The sequence below is a fragment of the Colias philodice genome, chromosome 19 (assembly GCF_061535455.1).
Source record: "Colias philodice isolate Cphi_HAF_F1 chromosome 19, ilColPhil1 Martin Lab GWU primary, whole genome shotgun sequence".
In the NCBI taxonomy this organism is placed as follows: domain Eukaryota; kingdom Metazoa; phylum Arthropoda; class Insecta; order Lepidoptera; family Pieridae; genus Colias; species Colias philodice.
In genome coordinates, this window is record NC_143104.1 from 7,335,909 (window position 1) to 7,360,216 (window position 24,308).

The window sequence follows — 24,308 nt, forward strand, 5'->3', positions numbered from 1 at the left end:
CTGTGTGAAAATCTCTGTGTGAAAATCTCTGTGTGAAAATCTGTGCCTGTCGCTCGCAACTGCGCTCGCGACAGGCACAGATTTTCAATAAGTGACATTTGGCTTACAGTTGTGGGTAGCAGAGAGTTATATTACGTGATGGTCATATTTTACTAAACTATATACTTATTTATAATGTCCAAACTCAAGTAGGTATATGAATTCATTCAGAAGTATCGTGAAAGGCTGCTTATGGCCTTTCACGATGGCCAGATGTAACGCTATGAAATATCATGATTCATGTAGCTGTAGGAACTCTAGCAATGATTTTTTTAAAGTATAGATACGTCACCCGGGCACTTTTTTTATGTGATTTTATTTTTTTACGGGCCCTTGAAGTGGTGAACATACTGGGTAATTTTATCTTTCTTAGCATTTAATTCTTTTTTTTATTCCATTCGAAGATCTAACGATAGTAAATGTTACCATACTGAATTGGCCTATCTTTCAGCTTAGCAAACAAAAAAAAATCAAGCATCTAGCGCAACAATTGACGTCACCATGAGTGAAAATATCATCGTACTCGGCGATAGGTGAAAAATTGAAAAAAACGTCCTCCGAAAATACGAAAAATCGCATAACATACATGGGGGTGATTCGGATAGCCCTCTAGGACCTCTACCTCCCAGCTTCCGTTCATCACTACTTTTTGGAACATCCTGTATCTTACAAGTATTAATTTTCAGGTAAGACTGTAAATCAACCGTACCTTTTGAGTGTTTACACATTATGCAATTTTCTTCCTTTTTTCGTAGTACAGATAGATTCATTGCGTGTTCTACACATTACGCTATTATATCCGTTTTGTATCGTAAAAGTAGTGCATTTTATGAGTGTACACTTACTTTTATTGCTTCCTGTAATAGAGGATATGTTAGGATATAAACAGAAAGTGTCTCATATAACATATTCTTCGACATTAAGTAGTTTTAGTCTTAGTTGTGTGTTAATTTCTTTTACATTGTTCACATTTTGAACAATCAATCATACATTCCTTAACCGATTCCACGTTAGGTTTGTTTAGCTTCAAGTCGTGTGATCTTTTCCAGTTTCATACAGTAAATGATGAAACTCATTTTACATAAAACTTCCGTGACACAGTGTTAGTTACGATATTCATCGGAAAAGGTTGGACCGATTCTCATGAAATTCTCTGTGCATGTTGGAAAGATCTGAGAAACCGTTACCATGTATTTTTCATACCCTAAGTGATAAGAGTAAGACAGAACAACGTTGGCCAACTAGTAAGCCCAGCAAACGTTAACAGCTATAAAATCATTAACATTAAAAATATTTTATCACTCTACCAACAATCAAATCGAAACAACATTCACTTGTCACTTGATTTGCAATAAATGACCAATTTATATGAACACTGAACATTATGACATTGTAAATATTGAAGTTGGAATTATTTTAATTGACTCCTCGCGTGATCGCCCTCGACACAGTTTCGTACAAGCTTTGGGCCAACCGTTTTATATGATGGCTATTGATTTGGTATCTTTACTATTTGATAGTGTCTAGACTGATAAATGTCATAAAATAAAACACAGGACCAAGAATAAAGTTTATAATTTTGACTAGTTGAATAACATTTTCATGCGAATGTAAGCAGCTTTCCGCCCGCGGCTTTTTTTCCCGGGTCATCAAAGAAAAATCCTCATAGTTCCCGTTCCCGTTAGATTTCCGGGATAAAACCTATGCTATATCGTTTGTCAGGTCTCAATCTATATCTGTACCAAATTTTATCCAAATCAGTTCAGTGGTTAAGGCGTAGAAAAGAGACAGACGGACAGAGTTACTTTCGCATTTATACATAAAAAACAATCTAGTAAGGACTTTAGGTTAAGTGCGGTTAAAAATGTAGGTCAAATAATATTCGTACTAAGCAAAGTTTTTCTATGTAAAACACATCCAAGAATTTTTACATGAATAACTTGAATTTGAATTTTAAATCTTCCTGCGGCGGAAATTAATTAAAAGGAAGAAAACACTTTCAACTTACAAGATGTGCTTGTGAAAGCAAGTAATTACGATCCATAAATTATGCAAATACTTCTTAAATTTGCGACATCGGTTAGTTAGTGGTGTGGATTTGTTTTACGTAGGTTTACGAAAATTTTACACAGTTTTAAACCGACTTTAGAAAAAGAGGAAGGTCGAGACGACGTTTTCTTAGTGTTGTTACCGATTTACTTTAACAAATGTTATTCAGACCTTTGTAATTCATAATTATAAAATGTTATTTTATAATATTAACTGGCTGACTGACTAGGCAAAATATAAGAGGGACTGTAACTGGTAGGCACCAACTTTCAAATAAAAAAGAATCATCAAAATCGGTTCACCCAGTAGAAAGTTCTGAAGTAAAAAACATAATAAAATACTATTTAATTGAAAACCTCCTCCTTTTCTGAAGTCGGTTGGAAATTAATTTACATTGTCATGTAATGACTCATTCAACTTCATAATGTCGTTGAAAATTTGTATAACTACACAGAAATTTCTTCAAGTAAAGAGTTTAGAAAGTTCACCTAAAAGTTCTTATAACTTTGTTGACAGTTGATATATTAGTGAATGTCGGGAAAGCCATATTTAAATACAAACAAAATACACAAGTAGGTATATATATTGATTATATTACCTATACATTAGCTAAGCATTAGTAAAGCTGAAGAGTTTGTTTGAACGCGGTAATCTCAGGAACTACTGGTTCGATTTGAAAAATTATTTCAGTGTTAGATAGCCCATTTATCGAGGGCTATAGGCCATGCATCATCACGCTAAGACCAACAAGAGCGGAGCAATGCGGGTAAAACCGCGGGACTCAGCTAGTATTTTATAATATTATTTTATGTATTTAATATAGCAAAATAAATACAGCATGTTTGGGAATACCCAATGTTCAAAAGTTTACAAGTTTTATCCAACCAAACCTGTTCACTTATTATCTTTCCAATCTTCGTAAATAAACCCATTCAAACTTTTTCCATTTGTTCCCATTTAAGTAGGAATATATTTCACGACTTGTTAAACATATTAACATATTTATTGGATCAGAAACTTCATTCTATATTTAGTTGGAATATAATTAAAATATCTATTAATCCGATAACAGTTTACTGAAGCACTTATAAGATCGTGACTAATAATGTACAACTGAAATTATCCAGTTTACAATTACTTAGACTGTATTTATTCAATATTAAAATTAATAAGCAAATAAAATACACCACCGTTTAAGGCAACATTGACGGACCAAATTGTAGATGTCGTTATCAATCACAGTCATCGTCTGAAAAGTAGAGTTTAAACCATAATTCAAAAAAATATCGTATTGTGAAGAAAAACAAAAGAAACAAGTAATTCCATACTTATTTTACACTTCTAATGTACTTAGAAATCATTTATAACCTTCTAAATAATTTTACATGAGGCCAGTTTTTATAGCATCTCACATTCCAAATGGGTTCTTTTAAATTGAATTTCTCGCGTATTTAAAATGGCGAGGCAAACACATTTTCCCGCTCAAATACCGATCTGTCTTAACACGTAGTTAATGGATTTTCACTGCAAGACTTTGCACCGCTTCATGATGTATTATTTTACACTCTATTACAAATTATTCTCATGTTTTCTTTTAAAAAAATTATTTAAAATACTTTTCACTACTCGCGCGTAAAATGATGACACAACCTATCTATTATTATAAAAATTTTACTAGAAATATGTTCTTTGTAAGGTTATTTAAAAGTGTTTATAAACTGCATCTCAATACGTTGTCGATTTGTTATGAATTCTGAAATATATGTTTACTTATATTTTAATTGACCTGTAACCTCAGACTTCTATGTGGTCTATTGCAGGCACCAGTTTCTCACAACGTTATCCTCTACCGTATTTTGTGTAGTATTATTAAGTTTTATAACCATTTAATGTTGGGAGAACCAAATAAAGACGATTTATTATTATTAATTTATTTAAACAATTCCTCGCAAAGTTGAAACATGATATTAAATTGGTAATGTCATTCACTAATGCATTCTTCATTGTTTGCTTCATAAAAGCGTCCATTAAATTTATCAAAATGAAATCGTTAATGATTTATAGTGTTTCATTCGAGCTGAAACGCTGATAATCGCTGAATGAACTCCGTGAATTTTGTATTTAGTGCTGTATTTGATAATTTTTCTTAATTTAAATGAAAAAAATGGATGAATGAGTTTTCATAGGATTAAATAAATAAATAGTATAGGACATTATTACACAAATCGACCTAGTCCCACAGTAAGCTCAATTAAGGCTTGTGTTGTGGGTACTAGGCGACGATAAATATAATATTTAATAAATACATATATAGATAATAACACCCAGACCCAAGAACAAATAATTGAGTTCATCACACAAATATTTGCCCTGACCGGGGATCGAACCCGGGACCGTCGGCTCAGTAGGCAGTTACTTTACCACTGCGCCAACCGTGTCGTATAACGAGAAGTTATATATGCTCAATTAAACTGCGAGTGGAGTTCTGTTTCTGCGACTTGTAATTTAGTGTGCATAATGTTTCCAGTTCGTGGTGTTTTAATCGTTGTGAAATTAAGACGATACACAAAAAAAAATCTACTGCTTGGCGGGCGGAGTCTAATAGCTCGCTATCGCGAACGCGGGTGTGCGCGAAGTCATTCTTGCTAACTCGCCGCGCTGCCGCTGGCCGACTCGGGACAAACATGTATGGAGTCGTCATACAGTTATAATATTCTTATACATATATTTAATTGTTGATTTATTGGTTTTATTTTCTTGCTTATAAACAAATAATCTTCTTTTTAACAACTACTTAGACATTATTAATAATTATTATTATTTCGTAATGTTTACTTTATTACAAAATAATACAGGTTATAAATAATCTTTAAAATAACAAAAAATATTGTTACTCTGAAAAAATGAAATGGTACTCAATAACGCGGACTACTGGATGGATTTAGATAGAATTTGATGCTGACGTAGATATTACGTCATGCCCAGAAATGAAAGGTAATATTTCTGAAAGAAGTTATAAACCCTAATTCTTCTCAGTCAAAGTCAAGAGTAGAAGATATCACTAATACAGTAAAACTGATGCGAAACTTTGGATGTTAAATTGTATATTTTTTTGTTAGTTGTTACTTAATCACGTCAAGACTACATTACCAATTTTGATAAAATATAGCTAATTGCCTGGATTTACACATAGGATACTTTTTATCCGAACTGAACACTTCTGTGGGATAAGACAGGATTCACGATATAATCTAATTCCACGCGGGCAAAGCCGCGGTCGGAATGATATTTTTTTAAATAAAAAAATTGTTTAAAAAAAACACAAAATATATTGACGCATGTATTTATTTTTTGCACTCTATTATAATTGTAATTATTCATTACAAATAATCAAAATAAAATAGCCAGAACAAAGTTAGGCCCTGGTAGGGTAGGTAGGCAGGTACAGCAATGTGAGACGAACACTGGCTTATTTATACCAATAATAATGTATTATAAACATTAAATTAAGTTTACTTTCTAACAACAAAAATACATAATATTAGCTAATGTGAAAGCGAATCAACCAATCATCCCACAAAAATGAAATGTGCACACAAATATTCATCCAAATCGGTTCATGTCATTAGGAGGAGTGACTGCAGCGCCATATTCCGGGCCCAATTGTGTTTCCAGATCACCCAGGAACTCAATTTAATATACTTACACAAAATTTTTCGAAATGAAAACTCACATTACTATGTAAATATGAATATAAACCTGTTTTATTACTAAGCAATTTCCCGCACAGGTGTAGTAAGTATAAATGAAATAAATATCATCAAATTCTTTATACAACATACTTATCTACCACCTTCTAAGAAATGTAATTCTTGAAATTATTTCGTATTTTTTTTTAAATATAATACTACTCCAATGAGCTCCTGTTCCATATTATGTCCGCCATACTTCCACTAAGTTCACCATGATTTTTTATTTCTTTGCACTTTGTTGCTTTTTGCTAAAAATGGAATCATGCGATAAAACCAGTAGAGCTTTGATAACATACATTTTTGACTGAATAAAGGTACTTACGAAGGAGTGGATTCACATTGTGAACAATCAGTGGGTTTATTTTCCTTCTGGATTCCGGATTTCTGAACAGATTATTTATGCTATAAATGAAAAAATCTTACACATTCGTTATGTACTTAAAACAGGGGTACATATCAAACATCGTCTATAATACAATTATCATCAAATTTAAAATAAAACCAACTTATTTCATTAATTTGTTCCAATTGTAAGCATTCTTTTTCCTCCAACCTTTATATTTCTTCTTCTTATTTTCTTTATTGTCCCCATTTGTCTCATTTTGTCTTATCGTGTTGTCACCCTTTTTTACGATTGCGCGAGCGACACAAGTTCCCCGTGTGACGGCCGTAGCGGGAATGACTCGTGCAGCGATCGGGGTAGGAAGGTACAGGGCGGCTCTCGCTATATTGGCTGGTCGCGCGCTAATTTCAAGTATTTCTTGTTTATTTCAAAACCATCGCATATTTCAAAATTCTAACACGGTAGACGTATAGGTTGTATATTTTATAGTTAATATCCAAAAAGTCGTAACTTTACATTTGTTATTTTGAAGATGCCAGAGATTAAAAAAAAATAACAATGATAACTTTGTATTTTTTTTCTATCGAGAAAATATCATGGAATCATGTTTCTAAAACGGTAGACGTATTGTGTTACTATTGAACTTTCTTGTCAAGAATTTTCATCACGACAACTTTAATAATATAAAAATTACGAAGGTTTGAAAAGGGCCGTAAATGTTAGAAAAATTAATTCATCACCTTAAGTATACTTTATAAACTTCTAAAAGTTCAAATATTTTATATGAAACTTAAAAAGTATAACGTCCTCGCTGCATACGAAACTATACTAACATATAGGCCGATTAACTAAAGCTGGCATGTGGAACACATTGTTCATTTTTTATACTTTACAATACACGTATTCGTTTTACAATGACATATTTCACTTTACCAAATATATAACAGTTAAATTATGTCTTCTTTTACCGGCTAAATCGGTTCTATAAATTCACAAACCACTGGGATTAGCTGCATCCCGGGTAGCTATCCGTAACGTTTCAATTACTTCGGAAATGTCACATAAATGTATGTTTCGTTTGCAATTTGGGTTCGCCTTTTGTAAGGGTCGTTTGTAACATATTGTAAATTAGAATGAACAAGATGTTTGATAATTGTTTGAATGGTATCTTCAACGTTTGTTCATTTATTAATTCAGTATTTGCTATCACAGTGGGACAAATGAGAGAAAATCTGGTATAATGGAAACTGTTAATGTTATTTTATAAAACTTCTTACAGTACTTAAATCAAGTGTTATATCTTATATGTGATTTAATGATTTTATAGTTCAAAAACGGTTCCACTGTTCCGAAATATTATTTCATCCAAATTCCATATATTTCTTCGTATAGACTAACTTAAATGTTATAGTTCAAAAACGGTTATTTCATGCAAAATTGTAGAAAATCTCATTTTATATTACAGACATTGGACAAGATGCTAAATTCTAATAAAGTGAAAGGAATTGAGATAAGTAGGAAGAGATTTCGCGAATATTATAATTATTTAATTTCTTGCAATTCTGCACAGAAGTTTTGTTGAGTCTATTTTGCACTTTACCTTCCTGTAATTAGTTGAAGAACTCCATACAAAATTGTTTCTATTCAGAATTTTGTGAGCAAATTAAAATCACGTAATTAAGCATTTAATAAGAAATAAGCAATGTCTGAGAAGCTATAGACTTTCAAAACCATGTTCTTAGAAACAACAACTTGTATGGAGTGTTTCTATATTAATCAATAATATTAATATGTCATATGAAGTAGAATATTCCACGAATAATTCAATCTGAATCTAGTTAATTACTGCCTACTGCACTAATTTAAAGTTCTAATATAGACTAAGGAACGTGGAATAATAGAAATGTAGGTTTACTTATAAATCCGGATAAGCTAATAGAAATAACCGGAATTTCTAAGGAATTAAATCTGGATCTTATTCGTATACTGTCGTTGCGGACTTTTGTACATATAATATAGATAATAAATATAAATAAAATATATTGATTTTTTTTAACATAAATCACAGATACTTGTTTAGGTTCATGGACACGTTAAAAATAACTCATGAATGGAAAGAAAGAGAAAATTTAAAAAATATGTATGAGAAGCCTTATATACCTAATTTGTCTAATGAAAATATTTTATCTATGTAATTACTACCATCTTAGGACTATGAGAAGCATCTAGTCTTAAACATACATTACGTAAGTATGTAGAATCATTGCCAAGTGAAGAAACACGTTCAAAATCCTTTGTAATTAAACTAGCGTATTTAATTGTTTGAATTAAACTCATTGTTATGTAATATGTTAGATTCATTGTTAGATTCTGGGTTTCAATCCTATAGGCATTATAATAGATTATAGCGTCTTAAGCGGATTTGGTATTGTAGAGATTTAAGCGTACGAGTATGTGTGTGTACTTAATTATAAGGGCCGATTTTTCAATGCTTGGATAAAACTTATCGCCCAATAAAGTATAACACGATAATATTAAAATGTCACGTAAACTGTCAAATACGGGCAATTAGAATACGTTTTTAAAATGGTAGTTTTAAACATTATTCGACGAATAAGTTTGTTAATAAGTTGTTGAATAAGTTTTTTTTAAGCATTGAAAAATCGGCCCTAATATAAATAATGGTAACAATTTTTATAATATGTCACTATCTGTTCTTAGCGGTTTAACCTGAAGGAAAAAACGATAGTAAAAACTTTTTTATCTTATTAAAACCCTTCAGGGGTTGTTTTTTGGTGTTTAGTCATTGAAGCGTATTTTTATTTTTATAATAATAGGATAGTCAAGGCTTAACACTATTGCGACGAAACTTGTCAAAATCCTGGGATAATACGATTTATATTATCTTACTCCAACGATGGCTCAATTATTGTAATGTAATATTTTTAGTAGAAGATTTCCTCAATTTTCTTGAATTATTTCAGGTCCATATTTCTGTGAATCCTTATTCCGCTATGATTTGAATAATATAATTCTCACATAAAAGATAAAGATTTGTTTTTTTTTTTATATATTAAATTGATATAAAAATATAGAGATAATCTAAAAACGTGATGGATCACTTAATAACTTAACTATTATCATTCTAGATCTTCGTTTTATGGCTTTATCTTCATGTTTAACATGAAATATTACTTACAAATTCCCTGCTTCATAATGAGACATGATTCACGCGTCTCACATAATTAGAATATACAAAATAAATTATGAATGCACATGATACACAACCAAATTTGTACGTCTCAACTCCAGTTAGACGGTAAATTACGGACGGAATCAAGTTGAATTTTATGCATGTTTCGTGTCGGTCAGAATTAAATCTAAAGTCCAAATCTAGACCCATTTGCGCTTATAAAATAAATGAACCGTGTCTGCGGTTTTACCCGCATTTTTCCGCTTCTATCGGTCTTAGCGTGATCTATACATATAGCATAAAGCGTTCTTCGATTAATGGGCTATCTAACACCGAAATAATTTTTAGGACGCGTAATACCTGATTTTAGTGCGTTCAAATAAACAAACAAACTTCTTAACAATATAGTAAAGATGTGTGCAGTGTGTAGGTACTGTAAATAAGTGTAGCTAATGATGTTCAGGGGATAATATACGAGTCATGTCCGTGTTTATTCATCGTATTGGGTCCCCAGTGAGGAGATAATTAGGTTAGAACCCGCGGGAGACCAGAGTGTCTTTATTTTCCACGACGTTACTAGAAAGACTGCATGAGTGTATGTTTTATTATATTATGCTAGCTTAATTAACGAACGTAATGATAAATCATTGTATATCTTTCTAATAGTTTTCTGGTTTGACAAATAATATACTATTGATGTTTTTGCAAGCAATTAAAATATTTGCATGTAGTATTTTGTTAATTATCATTGACAACTGACGCGTAAAATTAACACGTATCTACACTGTATTTTGACAATTAATGGGAAAATAGGCGATGTGTAAAAACGTGTATCACGAAACTTTATTTTGTGAACATTATTTTTATTTAAAAATGTGGATAACAATAACATTGATAATCCAATACGAGGTTTAGTGACATAACGTTTAAAATAAGTGGACACAGTGCTTAATGAAATAAAACCATTAATTATTATCTTACAGATTTCGTTGTTCATTAAAATATTTACACCAACCGATGTATTTGATAATAATTAATCCCGCTACACGTGGCCCTAGTAACTTGAGAATCGATGTTCCGAAGGCCGTACATATTACCATACAAATTGTTGGTTTGTTTCTCACAAACAGAACGCTTACCGCTTGAATACTGAATGTTTGTAAACAAAAGCAATCGCAGATTTAGGAACGAATCGCTCTAAAGTTGAAACCGCAATTGTAGAATATATGCTTATATGTGTTTATTTTGTAGGTGAACTAAAGCACATGTTTCGAATTTGTAGCCGCTTCTTCTTTGCTTTACCATGGTGTAGTTTTTGAATATAAAGGGATTCAAAAGCGTTTATAAAACGAATGAAATTAATAAACGTTTGAGTGAGTTAACCAGGAAATTAATACCAAGATATATTTACCAGTTGAAATGAAAAAGTAAGCCCTACGAACCTGTTTGTCGTGGATTTCTATTTCTAAGCGCTTTCCTGTAAAATTGCTAGATTGAAAAATAATGTTCCATACCATATAATACCTATAATAACCATATAAGCTCAAATAGCATAGGCCATAGAGCATAAACATTAATATGCACTTTGTCTTATAGAGACGCAGCAAAGAGATTCTTAAAAGTTAAATATAACACCTGAAATATGAATAACTACACCTGTATATAGCATACTATGGAACCTTTTAAAATAAAATTTTTGTTTCACACGTGAAGAGATATTGTGACTCGCACGCCTCGTACGAAAACTAGCTGCACAGCACTCAGACAAATGACGTAAGTTGTACTTTGTCAAGAAATGTGGACATCATAACTTATACGAGCTACTCTCGAGTAGCTTTCCAGTGCATTAGGATAAATTGTAAGCTGGAGATCTCGTTTTCTTTACAATTGCAAACTTAGCTACAAATTACGCTTCACAGTAGGAAACTGGTGCTCATAGCGCAGTTTTTATAGCAGCTCGACCATTATTTTTAGCATAGTAAGTATTTCACACTGAGAGCTGGCTCTCACCGGTCCCACTTGATATTTCTACCTCTTGTTTGTAGAGCGTTGAAGTTCTTCTAGTTTCTTGTACACATAATATGTACAATAACAATTTTCCAACACTACAGTAATATATGAACTTTATATTGTATTTAACAAAGAAATTAACTTGAATGCCGTGAATTTTTTCTCACATGGCTAACCGTATCTATTTGCAGCTTTCTTATACTAAAACAGAAAGCCATCAGTTCATTGGAAATTATACAAATTTATCTTCGTACTTGGCACATAATTAAACATTTACTTGTATATAAATTTGCAGAAATGGTGTACACGTGTATTACTATAATCATAGAAAGTTTTCCTCTTTCTCACAATCCAATAGAAGTTAAGGCGTTATAATAAATATACTTAGTGTAATATTTATTTATTATTATTTTTACTGCAAGCTTAAGATTAGGTTCAAAAAGTAAATTATAAAAATATTGTATTTACATAATATTAATTATGATAGTATGATAGTTACTATATTCTCCATGGTTATCATATTAATGAATATCAATAGATATAATTTTTAATTCGATACTAACTCTTTTTCTTTAAACAACCTGTAATGAAGCATGCCTTACTAAGGAAAAAAGAAAACATTCCAAACGTTAAACGAAAAACTTAATTTCGGCAATAAAACCCGTTGTTAATCAAAACTTCGTTTTATGTTTATTGTTTTTTGAAAGTCTGCGAACCATTAAAGGACACGAAAGCCTTTCTGAGCATTATACGATTCCATTAACAACTTATTACCTTTCCAATTTGTTTTCCTTAACAAAACATTGTTCGGGAAAATGGGAATGAGTCAAATAACAAATATAAAATATTATGTTTTAATACCTTTTTATGTTTCGTATTTTTCGCCTTTTGTGTAAAGGATAATTAACGACTCATGGTATTGTTCGCTTTTCTTCAGAAAAATTTGAATATATTATAATCCTCCATTGTCATGAAACTGCTTTGATTAGACAAGCGTGATTTAATAAATTTAAATGTTATGTATATCGCCCAGGCCCATTTACATGATTTTCTTGTACCTACATTCAAGGACAATTAGTCAATACTTTAGGCGCGATAATGGATTTTCAATAATTGTAAGCAACTGTTTACACGCGGGTCTATGTAAACAATGGAATGAAAATACCAATAATTTTTTATTTCATACCTTGTGTGACAAATCTTGCAACGTTACGTTTTGTTTAGACTACGCAAGTCATTTATTGCTTCAATTGTATGCAACAAGAAAGATGTTTGCGTTACAATACTACTATAAAGCAGTAAAACATAATCTTAACTTATTAAATATTCACTATTCAGACAATATTGTTTGATGTTACGTGTGTACGTGATAAAGGTAATTATCTCATATAACTCAATTATTGTTTTGTCTCGACAGTGGAAACGTAGTTAAAACTTGTGCAAATAGAGGGAAGTGTGATAAAGGTACCAAGGCATAATATTATATTATGATATGTTGAATCAATCGTATGTTATCGAAGTTTCAACAAAATCAACAGAAAATATTGAAACATAATACAGATAAAGAGAATGTGTGCCGAACACATGAGCCAGAAGTTAAATTTCTTTAGTTCAAAGATACCAAAATCATCGCCTTTCTCCATGACGTGATGCTATTGCCGTGGCGGAACCTGGATATTTTACTCTCAACGCGCCTAAAGAAGTTTCACTTTAAAAAAGTTATATAACATAAGAAATATGAGAAGAAAAAATATAAATAGCAAATCGTTCTTCTACATTCTTTTTCTAAAAAAAGAAAAACTAAGGTACTTAGACTAAGTTTTCAAACTTATTGTACACCTAGAAAATAAAATTATAAAATTAACGCAGCATACAAGAGGTACTTTTTGTATAAAATTCAAACTCAGCTACGTAGTATGAAATAAGTGGCACTTAACTTTTTCGCTTTTTACAACTGAAGTTTTCCCATCGTCTGCTGGCGACAAGACTCACTTGTGGTTTAAGGATTTTTTCTACGCGAATTATTATTTTAATCATTTGTTAATATGTTAATTGTTATTATTTTAAGAATTATTGTGATGGAAAATATATATGAAAATAGAGATATTCTCGAATGTGTGAATTGAATACATTTGAATAAGTAAACTAAATTGAACGTTATATTTTTACAACCAATAAAATAACAGTGAAAAAGTTATTGTTAACTTTGTGTAAAAATTTAGACAAGATATGATTGAAATAACATTTAATATGAAAATGAACTTTGCAAACTTTGGAAATATTGCGAAATTCGCTCTAACCCATGTTGATTAATGATTGAAAGAAAAACAATTATAATTTTGTTTTTATTGTTTCAGGTTAAAAATGTCTGTACCCACGACTGATAGTACAGAAGCCATTACAAATTCCGGTTATGGAAGCAGCGACGAAACGGCTAGCCTCCTTGTATCAGGCCCTTCAGTTACCGTAATCGTGCCGAACGAAAACAGAACTGTCAAACCAGTGCTACAAAGACAAGACTGCACTACCCATCTTAGACCTCAGTTATCTGGTGGCCCCGGAAGCGAAGAAAGCGCTGCCTCCATACGCGTAGAAGACGGAACAACTAGAAGCGTCCCCGACATAGAATTACAATGCAGAGACCATGCGGACCGCCCGCAAACTTTAGTATCACCAGTCGCAACCTGCTCTCACAGAGGCTCTGTAACCTGCCAGTTAGTTCCACACTCATACAATAGATGTCGCGTTTGCGAACGGAGGCAGTCAACGGCGCCAATATCAGCGCTGCAACTAGCGCGATCTGTGTCGCGGGAAAGCGTACGTTCAGCTTTGCACTATCCATGCGGGTGCAGTTCTCTACATGCCGTTAGCACGTGTCCTGTCATTCAACCTCCAGCCTTATTACTACCGGCGTCAAGTAATAGAATCATTCGGCAGAGTTCGCAGCCGGAGTCTAGCGCATGCGCGGCGCACTGTGCTCATCATAGCCACCACCACCCTAGCGCCTCCCTGCGGCAATTGCGGGAACCAGGCGATGGAATCGCTGGCATCGCGGCGGACTCCCTGCGCATTAATGGAGGGATGCGACCCTTCAAGCAGGTAAGGCTTTAGCGGGTAGATGGTGCTAGTAGTAGCTTGCTTACTAGATGGTCGGATTATACATTAATATTTGGATATAGTTGCAGTATATACGCAATATACATTAATGTATTGTAATTTTACTATACTTCGTAGCAGTAGCGATTACACATTTAACACAAAACACGTTTACTTTCTACCAATAAAATCATTAATATTAATTAAAAACAGAATTGGAGTAAATTCTAAATGAGTTCATTCGCTTTTTTAAATGAAGCAATTAAAATGAACAATAAAAGCAATGACAACATAAAACTTTAATTTTCATATTTAATTGATACCGGACGTACACTATATCGATTATACGTCTAATATGTTACAAGAATATTAGTATCCTTTATAAAAAGCTACAATGAAATTTGACCTAATGTCATAATCTGTATCACTGTGGCAAGAAGCTAATCTAATTAAATTGCTAAGTGAATTGCCTCGAGGAAACATCTGTATAATTGGCTAAGTATATTTACTTAGTAAAGTGATAAAAGAAAATGGAACCAATAACATTTGGCTTACAGATTAAACACGTTAGGAACAATTTAGATGCAGACGTAATCATATCGTTGACTTTAATAAATATAAACGACCTTTTATCTAAAAACAAAAGACAACATAATTGGAACGTTGTTTTAACAGTTTTTAGGAGTACGTGTATTAAAAAATGATAATTCTTCTCGTCTTTGTGACATCATACTTCTCTTAAACATTTATTTATATTTACTTAAACAGTTCCAAATAATATCTTCATCACACATTCAACTTTTGGTTCGACGCGTAAATTACAACTTCAAGAACTGATCTATATGAAGGCATCCTTAGAAAGACATAGTATCGTGCCTGAGCTCAACGCGACTCGTATATCTTACCCATCCAACGCTACTTGGAACTGTCTCGACACATTTCACCGTCATTAAAATGATCCCCAGCTTCACTCCAGACACTATTATGTAAAAACACCGTTGATAATCAAAGAACACGTCACGAATATCGCTTCTCAGCTGTTAAGACTGCTTAACCGGTGTAAGTGCTGTGTAAGGGTCTTGAGGTTGTCTCCGAACGAATCCATTGTTTGATTTGGTATTTTACCTGCAGGGGCTGCTCCTCTGCCCACAAACCCTGTCGCAGACTCGCCGGGCCCGACTGAGGCGCGCATTCACTGAGGCCACGGGAGATACAGTGACCTACGTTAGAACGGTGGGCTCGTATTCTTCAATTATGCACCGCCAACCACAATCGACTGTACAATCTCCCACGATTGGCATTCCAAATTTCTTCGACACCGATAAATAAATGACACCGAAAATTCGACGACAAAATTGTGAACGCTTCTAATGCTTCTAAGCGTGCAGTAGTGATTAGCATGATACACCATTTAGATAGTCCCCTTAGACTTCAGCTTCTAGTATAATGACACGGAACACTAGGTTGTACAGTCGAGGATCAGTTGATCTGTGGTGATTTATCACCAAGCAATTTGTTAGTGGCGAATGTGACGTCCCTGTAGCTTCGTTAATATGACCACGGTTCCCACGTCCCCGATTACCCCAGCACCCAAAGTAGCTTTTCATCAATGAATTGTTTATTTAGGAACATTTTATACGAACAGAAATACGCATCAATGCACACTTGGCACGGTGACAAATTGGCTTTGTATGTCGAATGCCTATGGCGTATCATTTTTTCGTCTACATCAGCAACCGATATATTTTGCTATCATCTTATTTGACTCATGTTCTGGGTTGTTTAAACGTTATTTTACGCTTTGGGAACATCAACTCAAGTCACATACACAGCACGTACACATTAAGTTCATTTCACTTAAAATATTTAGCGTTCGATGCACTTTAGATGGATTGTTAGATTGCACTAACGTGTTTTATATGATCGTTGAATACACGATCTGTGCGACAGTTTTGTAAAGCTTTTTCAATTAGAGTTTAGCTTATGTGTAATCAGTGCTAAAATGTGTTCTATTTATATTTTATTTTAAGTCTTCAAATTAACATATAACATAACTCCTGGGGTTTTCCGCCAAATCGAATTCCCTGAAAGGGATTTACTTTTAAGCGTTAAGCCTTGTATCCACTTGAGCATGCTCGGGCGAATGAGCGGCTCACATGGCCGAGCCGCTCAAGTGGAGACGCCTGAGCACGCCTGAGCACGCTCGGCCCGAGCAAATCCGAGCGCGCTCAGGGCGAGCCGGCGTCTGTCGGTTTTTGTCCGTGCTCAAAGGCGCTCAGTATTCGCTCGGCGCTCAGTGTGGACGGTTGTTGAGGTGTTTGAAGTATTTGAGGCGAGCGCGTCGAATTCCCCAAGTTTAGTTTAGTTTTAGTTTAGTTTAGTTTAGTACTTTTTCTGTTACCTATTTGAAAAATGAGTGGCTTGTGGGATAACGAGACTTGTTTCACATTAATTGATGCATATGAATCAAAGAGGGTGTTATGGGATAGTACATACGAAGAATACTATAATCGCATCACATCACGGAGCCGAGCATATACTGAGCAGCCTGAGCACAGCTTTGGCTCGTTCGACCAAAACATTCATTATGTTCCCCTGAGCATGCTCAGGCGAATGAGCGGCTCATTCGCCCGAGCATGCTCAAGTGGATACAAGGCTTAAGTGATCTCCAATGTAATGTAGATACCCTAAAATAATCGCTCACGTAGGTAGGATTAAACAAAACTTTAATATTATACTTACACAATTTATATTTAAAATATTAGTAATAATTTTCTTTTTGGTAACCTTATATATAGACCGGGAGATACTGACACAAAATTTCGAGTCATTTGTAACAGGATGGCGGTTCTACAGGGGTCTTAGTACGCAATGATAAAAAGAAAAATGATGGTGTGATCGCTGGTATCGGTGGTTTAGTCGCGTGGGCGTTAGCCGAACTCGTCGGAAAAATAGCGAAAGTCAAACGATTTGTAACACAAAAATTTTAGTATTTACCGATAGCCCATAAAAAAGAAGTAGGCGGTAGTGTCATGCCATACTTTTCCGGTGTGACTTACAGCCCGCCATACCGACGCGAATATGTTGATTTAAATAAAACAATTATTCAACCATTTGTACCAGGCTAACTTTTGCACAGGTAACCATCGTCGTGCAGCCATTTACGAAAATCGCCATGCCATACTTTTCGGACGATTCCAAATGGTCGCCATACCGCCGAAAATCTGCAAAAAAAATTTATTTCGCCAAACTTTTTGTACCAGTATTGCATTTGGATTTTTGGAGAGTATTTGATAAAATGTGACCATTATTATATTTGCCATACTTCTAGTAGGGGGAAAAAGTGCTGTCATACTTGAAAAATTAATTTAGTATTAATTTATATAAGTGAAGATTTCCAACACCTAGATCTTTGAAATTTTGTATTTATATTCTTTGATCCTCAAACTTCCAGGAAAAATAAGTGCCATACTGTTACAAATCGTTTGACTTTCGCTATTTTCCGACGAGTTCGACTAGCGCCCACGCGACTAAGCCGCCGGTACCAGCGTTCACACCATCATTTTTCTTTTTGTCATTGCGTATTAAGAACCCTGTAGAACCGCCATCCTGTTACAAATGACTCGAAATTTTGTGTCAGTATCTCCCGGTCTAATACAATTCATGCAAATTTTCTTCAATACACGCAATTTGTGTGAATGACAATAATAAGAAAACAATCAACGAAACATATAACTGCTTGCTTTGCGCATAACCACAAAACATATAATTATTACAAGCAAAAAATATTTATCGTTTAACACAAATGGTTCTAAGTCGTTCATTAAAAGCTTAGTATAAGCTTTCATATCCGTTAGCTCACTTACGGATACGAAAATGGTTCAAACCAAGAAAAAAATTGAGAAAGTTTAACTGCGCAATAATTGGTATAAATTTAAACATAAATTATATTAAACATGTTAATTCTTTTGAATTTATTCTTATTTTTTTCAAATCGTCTTGTTCTTAGTATTATGTAATCTGCTATATTCATAACACTAAAGACGTCTATAAACAGACTATATTACTAAATGTGGCTACTATATCAACAGACGGTCTAAGCAGCTTTACTTCGTATCGTCTCAGAGCGAGGCATCAACTACCAAAAGCGCAATATAGAGGTGCATTCAAGCGTGTTTTATGCAGCTATTGAATCGAAATACTGAGCATCCCTGCTAAAAGGGTCTGATCATGAAAATATATAGCAGAAAGTTATGTTTCATACCATCTTGGGTTTAAGGATGCATTTTTAGGTACATTATTATTTTACATAGAAGAGGTATCATGTGTTTAATTTAGTTATAAGTATAGTGTTTTCTTTATAGACGATATGATGTATAAATTAATTAATTGATTTTTAAACATAACAATTTGTAACAATTATAATATATTATGAAACTTTAAAAACTAAAAAGTATCCAATAGGTTGTAGGTGTTTTGTCTAAAAATGATTTATCTACTTTAAAAATTAAAAATCATTAACGGAATGAACATTTAATTCGAAATGAAATAAAAATGTTCAAGCCAATATTCCAATTAGAGAGTTGAAAGAATAATGTAATTTAAATTTACCGCACACTCATAATTATTTAAAGATTTTCCTCAATTCAGATTAAATTCGAACCAGGTAAAAATAAATCGCCAATTTTAGCGCAGCCACATTGCTATTATCAATGACTTGTGAAATTATCAATCATTTCTAAGCCCATTAAAGTATATTATCTTATTGAAGTTGAGACTGGTGTTACATTTCCAATAATTTCTTGTCCAGGCTTGCTTTAAAAGTATATCATGATAATATTAAAATGTCACGTAAACTGTCAAATACGGGCAATTAGAATACGTTTTCAAAATGGTAGTTTTATACATTATTCGACGAATATGCTTTATCCAAGCATTGAAAAATCGGCCCTAAATTGTATTAATTGTATTATTTATACCTTAATAAGAAGTAATATTTTATACAAAGATCTTAAAACTTGACTGAAATCCTTTGTTATCAGCTTTAAAATTATGGTTATTAATCCTAATTTAAAATAACTATTTTACTATTCATTAAAAATTCTAATCATAGCAACGATAAAAACGTTTCGTTGCACTTAAGAACACTGTTTTATCTAACATTATTTAATTTAAATAACCACCTAACTATGCAAATAGTCGACTTAATTAGCTTTGCAAACTATCGAGCTATATTAAAACGAACGAAATTCAGGATTTTAAAAGCCCTAACGTATATAACGCGCAGCTTAAGTTGTCTCAGATTAATGCAGCGCGAGCGTCCTCTCGCCTCGAGGGAACAATATTGAAATTAACTCGCTTAGCCCTCCCAAGATTACGGCTATATTCAAACAAATTTCTGCATTTATTATACGAGATTATGTTAATATTATTTGAACACGTTCACCATATCGTATAATGGTTGAATAGAATGTTATATTAAGTATTTTTAAGGATAATATGTCCATATAAGATTACAAGCGTTGTAGTTTGCATCTCTATCTTACGGATATGACTGAGTTTTTGAAATTTTATATTCGATAACTCATTTTGGATTTAACGTTCATGGACTTTTTTTGCAGAAAATAGAGTTGATGAAAACAATGAAATCAAATGAATTTAGAAACTTCAAGTCTAGAGCCAGTCTAGAGACAGAAATAGAGCGCAAACAACGTCACGGTTTATAACTAAGTATTATTATATAAACTCATTTATTACAACGAATTTACGCGATCTAATTATGATAGGAATATAGGATGCAGATAGTTAATCAAAGGATGATTTAGGACCTAATTTGGTTGTGGTAATTAGATTAACAGTTTGTGTTAGTAAATAATTAGGTTAGTGCTAGTAATGTAGTCATTTACCGTGAATAAACCTGTTATATGAAGATAGAAGTATGGAGGTGCAAATACGCTAAACCTATAACACCCTAAATATACTGGCTTCTAGATAAATATACGTATAATAAGACATTTACTTATAGCAAAGGGTAAATATATAACGTATGTGTGTTATGTGAGCATTAAAAACTTTATGAATCTGTTTATTTCTTACTTCAGACACAGCTTCATATAAAATAATGTATATAATTGTTATTGTATTAGCGCGTCGTACCCAATGATGAGCAAAAGCTTCCGCAAGGCGCTTCCATGAATCTTGAAAAGTATAATAGGTAAAAAAATCAAAGTACGTGGTTACTAGTGATATCAAAACCTAAGTAAGGAAGGTCTGCCTGAAACTTACAGACAACCTTTATAGGTTTTTGATTACTGACATAAAAATATTCGCTATTATCATGCAAAATAGATTCGGCTCGAAATGTCCTGAATCATACATTTCTATTCAACCTACGAGTACTTCATGCTTGTCTTACCTTATTCGAATAAGCATTGTTCTACTTCAGCTTTAATCGTTATTTAAGCGGATAAATTAAACGGTCTTGAGTTTGATTGAGCGATAAAATAGCGTGTAAGATTACTTGAATTAAGTAGAGATAAGAAGTTGTATACTACAGACATAAAAGTAAAAAGTAGGTAGAACAGTTCGAGTGTGAAGTTTTTCTTAGCGAATGTTCTTTGTTGTGTTGTAAATTTTATGTTTATTCACTTTTTATAACGTTAAGCTGTATAATGTTCAGTGAATACAGTATACAGTTTTGTTTTCCTTTCACGTCTTTTATTTTAAATTGTTTCATAAATTAATAACTGCTGTAATATTAACAACATAATTATGTAATATTTTTATAATAGATTTGAAATGCTTTTTTCATTAACCAATTCATATTATCATCAAATTGAAGACATTAAAACTAACATATAATAACAACAATTAGTTCCATTAACAATCGCAATCAACGAATCAAATTAAAGCCCCAAAAATGACCGATAAGCTAAAAATAACGTTACTACAGGAAATTAGACCGTATCTCAACGCCATATCGTCTATTCGTAAAGTTAACCTTGACACACTTCCTCATACTGTTATTGTTTACCGCATATTGTATTGGAGGGACCACTACGTGACTTACTGAATACATAGTTTAGTAATAATTTATTTGCACCCCTACAAACTGTGGAAACTAGGACTGTGCGAAAGAAGGCATGGCTTCTTTTAATATTGGTTATAAATATTGGAAGAATCTCGCTAATAATAATCGATCAGTGCGGTGCTAAATTGTTTAAATAACGTGTTTCCAAGGGTTACAGAACTTAAGACGAAGCCAGGTTCAGAATACTCGTAGACAGTAGCAGAAAACGTCATCAAAGCGACTCTGAATCTGCTTCCATAATTAATTTCCTTTGTCCGTCCTTCGAAAAAGTATGTCAGTCCCGCAAGTTTAGACACCAAAACATTGATCAGGAATCACACCATAAAACGCTTCTTATAGACTTACTATACTATTAGTAAGGCCAACGACGGCAACAAACTTATATTATGTTTTTCTTGATACAGAAATCCTACTGTTTTGATTCATTTCTTACTATTACAAATGAGATAAATTTGTAAAACGTGAAATATTTACTAATAGAAACGAAATTATTTATCGTGAGCAGAAAAATAGAGGTATTGAATAATTTATTTGTACCCTTACTTTCAAACTATCTCGTGATTTACTGCTTTTAACATGTTCGAGTAAATCTTGTAGGAAATAGTAAAATAGTATTCAACATGAACACGTAAAACATGATTGATTTACTTAATATGCAAATAGGTAGGTAAATAATGTAAAATAATGAATATCTTCTTTTACAAGTCTTTATTTATTAACGAGGACCATTATTATAAAATTATATTAAATATTATGATTACATATTACGATATATCTGCTATCTCAAAGTACCATGTACAAATATACAGACCCAAGGAGCCTAATCTATTTATTTAGTTTACTACAATAACTCTTGATCTTATTATAGACTTTATTTACTTTCAGAATGATCGAATTGAGTTTGAGATAGAAATAAAACAAAAGATCCGTTGTTAATAAATCATGTTTTGTATAGTTACTGAAAAATAACGTATAATAAAAAGTAATGTAAAAATAATTTGTAGATTCACATCAAACAAAAACTATTGATTCAATATAGTATTGATGTACAAACTGATGAAATAAATAAAGTCGAATACAATATCTTGAGAATTAATATTATGCCATTTTCAATTTCCTATTAATCTATATATTGTGATAATAATCTTATAAAATATTCAGCATTTCACATTAGTAGAGTGCAATCTTTTTATGAAGTGATTGGTAAATTTGTATTCCGAGGTAAATATACACTACGACAAAAAAAGTGTACTATGGAAAACTCACATACTTTATAGAAAATGTCGACTTGGTCGTATTTTAACTACATTTCAATAAAATTTAATTTAAAAGCGTTTGCGTCAAGCTCACGTTCAGAATATGCTGATGTGACACGGCAAATCAATTCAGAGAAAGAACGTTTTAATAATTATAACATTTTTATTACTTTTAAGGCATAATGATTAGTGAATTTCACCTCGATGTATGCAAATTGTTACATGCAAATTTATAGTCACAACACAAATTGTTGTTTGTTGATTTAAACCGCTTCCCCATAGCCCGTCATTACAGGACTAACATCAATCTATGTACCAACAGTCATTAATTCCTGGGGTCAATATCAGATGTGTGTTTATGTGATTGAGTAGGAAAACACAATCATTTAAAGCTTAGTTATCTCAAAGTGTTTGGTGACTAAATTATGAATAACGTAAATAATAAATAAAAGTTTTCCAAAAGGCTTCGCTAGCGTTGTCTAAAAAACAACAAATTATATACTACACACACACACACACACATATACACTCTCACCCGCAAACACATACACATGCACACGTAAAATATTTTCAAACTTTAGTTAAGGAAGAGCGGGTTCTCCTGACACAGGTTTCATTTTCATTTCAATTTAAATAACCAATTCTTATTAACCGTTCTATCTATTTATCACCAAAAAACCGCATTACAGTTCGTTATGTAGTTTTAAAGATCCAAGCATACGTAATGACAGACAGCGGAAATCTAGGTTTTATACTATGTTGTTATTTATAGAAAGTAGGTACTTATATTATTATCTCGTTAAAGAAACCGAGGAAGGCTATATATAGGCTATACAGGGTGTCCCAAAAAGTAGTGATGAACGGAAGCTGGGAGGTAGAGGACCTAAAGGGCTATCCGAATCACCCCCATGTATGTTATGCGATTTTTCGTATTTTCGGAGTTATGACGTTTTTTTCAATTTTTCACCTATCGCCGAGTACGGTGATATTTTCACTCATGGTGACGTCAATTATTGCGGAAGGTGCTTGATTTTTTTTGTGTGCTAAGCTGAAAGATAGGCCAATTCAGTATGGTAACATTTACTATCGTTAGATCTTTGAATGGAATAAAAAAAAGAATTAAAATGCCAAGAAAGATAAAATTACCCAGTATGTTCTCCACTTCAAGGGCCCGTAAAAAAATAAAATCACATAAAAAAAGTTTTCCATTTGGCTTTTAAAAACTTGCTCTATCTATCAGGTAGCTACCCTGAAAATTTCATTTTATTATTCAGAAGGCTTCAATCGAAAAATTGAAATCTAAATGAGGTAAGTGCAAAAATTGAATTAACATGATGATTAATAGAAACAAATTAAAACCAATAACAAGGTGTTTAATTACAAGAAATTTTTAAAATGACCCCGCTATTGCTCAGTGCAAGTGCGACATCACCGTAAAAAGTTGTCTTTTAAATGTCTGAATGCCCTTTTATCATTTTTA

General features: G+C 32.7%; 1 protein-coding gene across 3 annotated transcripts in view; it reads left to right on the top strand.

Moving 5' to 3' along the window:
* The window catches only part of SK (small conductance calcium-activated potassium channel), a 219,463-nt gene that overhangs the window by 63,582 nt on the left and 131,573 nt on the right, over positions 1–24,308 (top strand). For 2 of the 3 annotated variants that reach the window (XM_089707200.1, XM_089707201.1), the window contains exon 2: positions 13,744–14,485. In XM_089707200.1, the coding sequence (XP_089563326.1) occupies positions 13,751–14,485 (735 nt within the window). In that variant the 5' untranslated portion in view covers positions 13,744–13,750. Of the gene's footprint in view, positions 1–13,743; positions 14,486–15,613; positions 15,716–24,308 lie in introns of all 3 variants that reach the window. The other variant, XM_089707199.1, reaches the window with a different exon arrangement.